This window comes from Diabrotica undecimpunctata, chromosome 9, assembly GCF_040954645.1.
Source record: "Diabrotica undecimpunctata isolate CICGRU chromosome 9, icDiaUnde3, whole genome shotgun sequence".
Classification (NCBI taxonomy): Eukaryota; Metazoa; Arthropoda; class Insecta; order Coleoptera; family Chrysomelidae; genus Diabrotica; species Diabrotica undecimpunctata.
The window spans coordinates 135,286,283-135,295,237 of NC_092811.1; the positions used below are offsets into that span (position 1 = coordinate 135,286,283).

Here is an 8,955-nt window from a genome sequence, read left to right on the forward strand (position 1 = left end):
TTTAGGTAATGCTAGCGATAAAATTCTATATCCACGAAGCAAACGACGATCATCGTCTTTTCCCTCTCCTAGAAGTCCAGACAGGCGAGGATCTTTCCGGCTCTGGAATTCTAGTAGACGTCTTCGACGTTCCGCTTCTACGAGGACTATTGCTAAACATTATGTCGACACTAGCAGTAGTACAGAATGTCCCAATAGCGGAGACTCTACTCCAATACTCAGTGAGTATATGCAATACGACAAATGGCATATGTGATAAAAATACATTCATTTATCATCCTCTAATTAAAAATAAGTATATACATATATATATATATATATATATATATATATATATATATATATATATATATATATATATATATATATATATATATATATAAATGAGTAAACTTAAAAAACGTAAAGAAAAAAGATCTAAAAAAGACTATCTTAAGACTTAATATTTAGTTAAGTTAAGTCTTTTATTATGTTTTAGAAAAGACGTCACTCCTTTCTAGACTGTTTCGCAGATCTAAACGTTCCCAATGCCAAATAGGAACCTTCGGAGCACAGTTTCCACCAACGGAATGGTTTAATTCCAAAGCTGTCCATTTGCACAACGTGGGAACACAAACCATTACTGCGGATAAGGTAAATAAATGCCTCTATCTTCCTTACTACTGTCTTTCATTTCTTTTTATTTTTCAAACTTCAAACCGTTTCTTTATTCTGCTTCCTTTCTATATACCATCTTTCGCTACAACAGACTCTATCTGTTTTCTCATTTCGTTTTTAGTCCTTTTATAATCATTTATAAAGAACCACTGTAACTGCTAGAGACAGATGATTGTTTGCTTAGACTAAAGAAATATTGTGGGTGCTGGGAAAGTATCAAACGAAACGGTGGAGCTTCTCTTGCCGGTTTCAAGGTGTATCCTTAAATCTGGAACAGGTTAACAGTGAACTTCCATTCTTGGAAAAAAAATGGAAGTTAAAAAACAAAAACCAATCCTTGGTGGAAATACCAAAAAAAACCAGAAAATCCAACCCCAATTTAAATAAACGTCTTCTCCTAGGTCACTTGGTGGATTTGAACCTCTTCTCCTAGGTGACTTTTGGTGGATTTGACGATATGTTTGGGGAGTCGGCAAAAAATATAGCTCCTATTAATTTACGTTCTCGTTGTAGGGAAAAAGGAACGAGAAAAAAAAAGTAAGATTTTTACATTTGTAGAGAGATATGAACATTGTTGTCACTCAATTAATCTTCAAAAACTTTTTATTTTATGCTAACACAATTATTTTCTTTCTAGGACAACAGTATCAATATAGAAGCGTATCTGGAAACTTGTGAGCTGGGTTCGTCGAGATCAGCAACATTACCAAGAAATCATCGAAGGCAGCTGTCATCAGATTTGACATTTACCACTCCTCTTAACGGATCCAGAGAAAACTCGCCGATTTCTAGCTACATTAACTCATCCTATGCTACAAGTACTCTACCGAGAAAATATGTAGGAAGAAGTAGGGAGAGCTGTAAAAAGGCTAGTCGCAGTAGTTTGAACAAGGCTGTAGCAAATCATGAAGCCAAACTGGAAAAACCTCAAGAGTTTAGTGAACAAAATATGGTCAACGAAAGACTGTGTTCGCCATCTTTAGAATCACGGTCTGGTACAAATTTGAGTTTTGAAGATAATTCTAGTTCAATAGCTGATTCGCCTGTGAAAAACTTATCGAATATAGACAATAGTGGCCCTAGTAGTATAGAATCTCATAAAAGTAGCAAAACAGGTAGCTCTTTAACCAGCGGACCTTCCAGTTTAGAGTCTCATAAAACAGTAATAAAAAGGAATTTAACAGATTCTCCCAAAACAGATCTTCGAAGTGCAAGAAAGCACAAAAAAGATGCCGTTAAAAGTAAAACTTCTTTAAAACCTACTGTTATTACAACACCCAAACCTCCCATATCACATAGCAACTCATTTACTCTACAAGTGACTACTAATCAGAGTGGCACATCATTCAATGGAGCTCCTGGAGGCAATACGAAAATTTTTGTACAGAATTCCCCTGTCAGGTCAGTAATTACGTTCGAAAATGGGCAGATCGAGAAAAATCCAAATGTCGTGATCATAAACAACGAAAACGATGAATCGGTTTTGAATTCCACCGAGAAATCAGAAAACAAACCTGCCAAGAACACTAATCAACAGAGTTTAAACAACTCAAGAGATACCATTAGCAACGAACAGAAATTTGAAGCAATGAATAATAGTAGAAAGCTTTCATTACAATTACCTTCAAAGGATGGTCTGAACTACCATAATGTTATTAAAAACGTTTCCCATAATAACGTCAACTCAAATTCTAACCCAGATTCACCAATAGCTAATACGTTCAGGGAATTTTCGAAGTCAAATTCATTTACAAGCACACCACCAAGTCCAACTAAGAGCTACGAAGGAATACCCATGTTCTCTTCAATCAAGTACCAGAAAAACACAGTAGGTTCCAAAACATCTCTAGAAAAGTCTTTTAGTTGTTTAGAAAATGGAAAAACGCTTGAAAAAAACGTAGTTGGTTCTGAACCAAACATCTGTTACAAAGAGATCTCCCTGTCCAGAGAAAACAGTAACCAACAGTTTCCCAGTTTAAGTGACCTTAGTTTTAACTTCACGAGCCTTGCGGCTCAAAAAATCTTAAAAGGTGTCAGTATAAATAGTGTAGATACTCTGGTAGAGCTTAACATGGCGGCTAATTTGGAAAAACCAAATAACTGCGACGTGGTTCACACAGATTTTGGGTTAGTATAACTTGTGCAGACTTTTTTACTGAAAGTTTGTATTAATGTTATTAAAAATTAGATTTTGTGCACAAAAAATGCCAAAAGATGTGTTCAAGGAATCTGGCGATTCAGTTTCGGTGTTTTGGAACATATCTTTTGGTTAATCAAGTTTTTTTTCCAATTGGTTATAGCAGATACCGATAATAATGTAACTTTGACCTATATATCTCACCACGATTTAACCAACAAATAGCAATAGGAGGAATACCAAACCAACTGATTCAAAATGGTTCCAGCAAGACGAAGCAATAAACAAACAATATCGGCGGAATTACACTAGAAAATCTCCCTCTACGTGAGAGTGATAATAAAACATTTTGCCACAAGCAAAATTTGAATTATTACTCTGAATAGTAGCGGTATAACTATTATATGTATGTTAAAAATTAAATAAGAATTATTATTAAGCAGTTGATTCTAAATCTACTAAGAATATATTCAATCTTGACATTATGTACTCAAGATACTTTCGTTAAAAAGCATATTTCCTCAATTGTCCCCGATTTAGAAAGTTTCGAACAGAAATCAGATACATTGAGGTAAATTGGAGTACATAATATAGTAAAATGGATACGCAGCAAGTAGAGAGATCATGTCAACATGAAAGACACCACATTTTAAAAGTAGTATCTCGGCAATCCTTTAAATTTTAGAAATAATCAATCAATATTCCTAAGCTAAGAAACACAATCATGGATTTCAGAGTAATTAGTTCATAGATTAAATTCAAGAACACCCAAGCCAATATGTCAATAATAAACAGAAGATGCAAGTAGTGTAGAGCCACAAGAAGAGTATTTTGAAAACATATCCAGAAACGATATTCTGATGATAATAGAAGCCTTCAATACCAAGATTGGAAAAGAGGAGAATGATAGGGAAGCTGCGAGGAAAAAACAATTCACGAAGGAACGACTGATAATGGAACAAAACTATGCAACTTAGCTTAGCCTATACTAATACACACATTGCCAGTCCAAAATTCCGACATAACACACAACATAAAATAACATGGCTCCTTAAAGGCCGAAGAGAAGATCACCAGATAGATCATGTAATTATTGCAAAAAAATGGCTAAGACTAACAGAAGCTGTCAGATCATACAGGGGAGCAAACGCTGATTCAGAGAGCATATTAAATAGCAAAATTATAAATGAAAATAAGAACACAAGCTCAACGAAATAAAAAAAAAATCCAATTTTGACAAATTAAAAACGGAAGTAGGAAGTAGTAAATAATAAATACACAGAAGATATAGGAAAAATCTACAACTGGTCGAAACTGAAGATATAGAAACTGACTGCAACACCATTAAAACAAACGTAAGAAACAGCAGAGGAAACAATAGGACAAAGGCAAAAGAGTGAATCGAAAGAGAGGTTTGATGAAGTATTCAAAACCAGAAACATAGAGAAAAAGCGAACATGTATGATATAGATAAAAATTGGAACAGATGAAAAACTAAACTAATAAACAATCAGACGTGTGTCAATCTATGACAAGTTGTTCAACACTTAGACAAGGAAAGAGAGCGGACGCGTAATCGTATGGAATTGACTGAAGCCAAATCGGCACCAGAAAGGTTGCCAGGTTCTTCAGCAGATTAAGAATAATGGATATATATCAATAAATAGATCTTTTTAATTTATAATTAAACACTGACATGATGATCACTTTTTGAGCATGATTTTATCATTATATATTTTTTAGTACATCAATATAGTGTTTCAGTAAATCAGGAAATTCAAGTTGAAATCAGTAGACCTGGTAACACTGTAAGACGCAGTATTGGGCAAGGTAAAGGCATCATTTGTGTTGTAGCTGTGTTGTGTCTTGTTTCTGAGGCATATATGTCATCATTGGTCTTACACTGACTTTATAAATTCTTGGCTTATATAGTGTTATTAAGGCATTCTGACAGTCTATTTGCTTTTTGTACTTGATCTCTCACTTTTTTGTCCAGGTCTCCATAGCTAGACAGTGTAATTCTCAGGTATTTTATTTCCATTACTTGTTCAATACTAATACCATTAATTTCTATTTTACATCTGGTTGATTCTTTGCTGGTTACTATTGTTTTAGTTTTCTGAGATGAGATTGCCATATTAAATTCTTTTGCTCTAATGCAAATCTGTGAACCAGTCTTTGCAGAGTATTTTAATTTCTTTGTACCCATTCTGTATCCACTTCCTTTGTTAACGCTTTTGACGATTTCATCCATGATTTTATCAGCACTATCATTTACCTTCAAGCTGGCGGTATCTATCTGAATACTTTGTGACTGAGACTGAATATCAGGGTACAACTCGGGTTCTAAAATGAGTTCTTTTTAAAGTGTTCTGGTGCATGAATGATGAATTTGGTGTGAATTCCGTCTAATAATTTTATTGTTATCTTGATCACCTTGATCTAGGTTCATTTTCCTTTTCTAACACAATTGCTTTACGCCAATAATTGTTCTCTTGAACTTCTTATTACTACGCTATCTCCCGTTCTGATATCTACTAGTTTTCTTCGTGATGTGTTATCACAATGTAATTGTAATTTTTTTTTCTTTGCATAAATTCTCATATAGGTACTTATTACTGGATTTTATGTTCTAATTTATTAGCTGTATTTATAAATTGTGCTCTCAGGATCCTGCTGTCAAATTTGAGCTGAAAATGCATCGAGATGTATTATGCAGGTATTATGCCATTACAATATGTCTAAAACCGTTATTTTTCTCATCATTTTTTTTTTTAATTTGCTTGCTTATATTGACTGTCTTTTCTGCAAGTCTATTACTCTGGTGGTAATCTGGGGTGCATGTCATAATTGTCATGTCTTTTTCTCTATAATAATTATTACATATAGCCGAGGTCAAATTATCTGCAATTAAAATTTCTGGATATCCAAATCTACTAAAATTATCTTGAAATGAGTTGATTACTAAATTGGGGGTTTTATCTTTTAATACTGAAATGTTCAACCAATGCGAAAAATAGTCTACAATTACTAAATATGACTTTGAAACATACTCTAAAATGTTTGTACTAACTTTATTAAATCTTAGTCTAGGAATATCATGAGGCATCATTGGTTCTTTAAAATTATTTGGTCTGTATTTCTCACATATCCTGCATTTTTTATATAGTTGGTTGCATCGCCATCATTGGCACGTCCTGGCCAATAAAATATACTCCTGGTTTTTTATAGTTTTACGGACTCCTATATGGCCTTTATGAATCAATTCTATTATGTCAAGCTTAACTTTTCTCGGAATAATTATTTTGTAACAATGAATGCAATAACAGCTTCAAAATACAGTGAATCTCTTACAGCGTAGTACTTTTTACATACTTTAGGAGCATTTTTTCCTTTTGGAAGCTTCTTCTAAGTTTCTTTAGGACCCTACTGTAATAAAAATCAAAAACTACTGCCAATGCTTCATCTTGATTAGTTGAGCTAGTTTTAACTTAAATTGCTTTTTAAAATTGTATCTTTCAAACGATTCATTCATCCTTGGATTAACATATTTGTCGATTAGTGGCATCATCAAGTCGTACTTATTAGTTTCGGCTTCTGGGATGGCGAATATGGACATAATTTTGGCAGACTCAGTCCCAATTATATTTCTTAAAATTGACAGTTTGATTTTATCTGCTGACTGGTCTTGTAAAGTTGCTAGTAAATAATCTTCGAAACTGTTTTTTCAGAACTTCCATTTACTTGACGCATTTTTACCCTGTAGGTCAAAATCTGGTGGTAGTTTTACACTTAATCAAATGGCAAATATTATCAAATATCTCCAAAAATCAGACATGTTAAAAACAAATTAAAAAAAAACAAAAGTTATACGGATATGATAAAAAACAATCTAACAGTAATAAAATAACAGTAAAACCTAAAATCTGTAAAGAAAGCATCTCTCTAACTTGTACAAAATCACGTAAAACAGAAATATTGGGGAACTAAGGATAACGGATAAACGAGACGAAGATGATAAAGATTTAAGGAAGAAAATCTGTTGGGCGAAGATAGAATTCTTGGTTGAAGAATCTACGTGACCGGTATCAATGCAGATCGATTCATTTTTTTAGAACAGCAAGTTCAAAAATAAAAATAGCCATTACGATTACCAACCTCCGTTTGGTGTTGGCACTCTTTGAAGAAGATGCTCAAGGTAATATTCAAAGATATTTTCGTATTCAAGATAAAAATAAAAGCCTTGTTGTACATTTGATCCAATAATTTAAACTATACCATCAGAAAACGTTTTTAAATTCGGATACAATTAAATCGATCTAACTAACTAGAACATTAGTTTTTTTTCATTAACGCGTGAATTGAGTAACGCAATTTTTAAACTATTGTAGTGATATGATTATCTATAATTTCGTATAATATGTAAATCCGTCTTGCTGAATGTTTTTCAGAATTGTATGAAAATTATTTATTGTATGCAATAACAATAAAAGATGAAGGTCCAAAAACTTCATAATAATTGAGGTAAAAGATATTTTATGTCAAGTTGCCATGTTTTGTGTAATTAACGTACTAGGTGATTAAAGAAACATTTAATGTATTTGTATTTAATACTATAATCCATAGGGTGCGTTATGATGTTTACAGTAAATGTTAAAATTTAAAAGGTGGTAAATATTTTAGGATTTTAGTGGAATTTTTGAAGAATTTACAAATTTTTGATACGTTGAAAAAAAAAACAAGATTTTGACCATCATTGGAACCGGATTTGTGTCTTCCTTACGTCTCGTTCCCAATTATTGTTGATAATGTTTGTCGCAGTGGCAGACTAAACATTGGGAACGAACAAATCTAAATCACGATATAAAAACCGACAATAATGTTCCTTTAAAAAATAAAAACTGTTTATCCTCATAACGATTCCATCCATCTCCAGTAAATTTTCGTAGGTATTAAAATGTATATTTCCACTAATAAATATTGAAAAAACGTTTGTGTGGCCTAAAATGTCCTAAAAGTATTTTTGTTATACATACATATATTGAAAGTTATTTAATGTAAGGAATTTGTAACAATTGTATAATAGTTTGTTAGATGTCAGTAAATTAATTTTTAGGTTTTGTACAGCTTTAATAATAAAACTTAGTTATTAAAGATCGTTGATTATTTCTTAGTTCTTAAATATTTGGTGTTTTTTTGGGTCTTTTAATAAACATATTTCGATGCATTCACGAAATTGTTCGAAGATCTTCCCGAAGGAACATTCCTAGAGGCTGTAGACAACGATATGTTTCGGGGGCCTTAACGGCGATGAACGCGATCTACTAAGTAAATATCAAAGAATATTCTAAACCGACATTTTTAGTGAAGAAACTATAGAATATGGGGACAAACTTTAATCAATAAACAAACTAGCCGAAAATCACGTCCAGAAAGGTCAAAAAATGCTGCCGTGCTAACTGGTAAGTATAGGTTGGTACAATAGTGTAAGTTGGCTTTAGTCAACGACTATAATAATTGTAAGCAAGACAAGATGGTTGTCATATGTTGTTCTAAATAATAAAGAAATAATCCATACTTATTTTGTCATTTATAAATATTGAAAACATGTTGCCAAAAATTTCTATGTTGTTTTTATAATAAATAAGCTCAATGGAATAGGCGCAATGGAATTTGTCTGCTTTTGTACAGCAAATAGTATCTACTTCTATTTCATTTTTTGCTAATTTCCATTTTTGTCGGATCTTCAATGATTAAATATTTTCGATTTCACTTTTGTTGCATTTAAGTAAAGTAATTTGTCTCTTTTCAAAGTTCCCTTACTTTGAAACATACACGTCTAGGCAGAACTAGAGTGGGATCCTCTTGCGTTTCTCACCTCCCTGGCCTTGGGACCGTTTCTGCCAGATATAAATTCTAAAAAATTATATTCCACAGTGTCATCCCAAAAGGTGACACAACCCGAAAATGCACATGCTTTATTCAATATTAGTTGGATTGATAGGTTAGCCAGGGATATATATTTATTAATATTAGATAACAATAAATTAATAATAATACGGATACAAACGATAATACTTGTATTATGGTTATATTTCTATGAGACCAAGTAGTTATAAAGTAATTTTCAGCAAATGACAGAGAGAACTGTATCAAAACAA

At 32.6% G+C, this 8,955-nt stretch overlaps 1 protein-coding gene across 2 annotated transcripts in view; it reads left to right on the forward strand.

Moving 5' to 3' along the window:
- ko (Stork-head domain-containing protein knockout) overlaps positions 1-8,171 on the forward strand; it is a 148,930-nt gene extending 140,759 nt beyond the window's left edge. For both annotated transcript variants that reach the window (XM_072545408.1, XM_072545407.1), the window contains 3 exons: positions 6-221; positions 479-633; positions 1,295-8,171. In XM_072545408.1, coding sequence (XP_072401509.1) covers positions 6-221; positions 479-633; positions 1,295-2,794 — 1,871 coding nt within the window. In that variant the 3' untranslated portion in view covers positions 2,795-8,171. The remainder of the gene's footprint in view (positions 1-5; positions 222-478; positions 634-1,294) is intronic.
- The last annotated feature ends 784 nt before the right edge of the window (positions 8,172-8,955 follow it).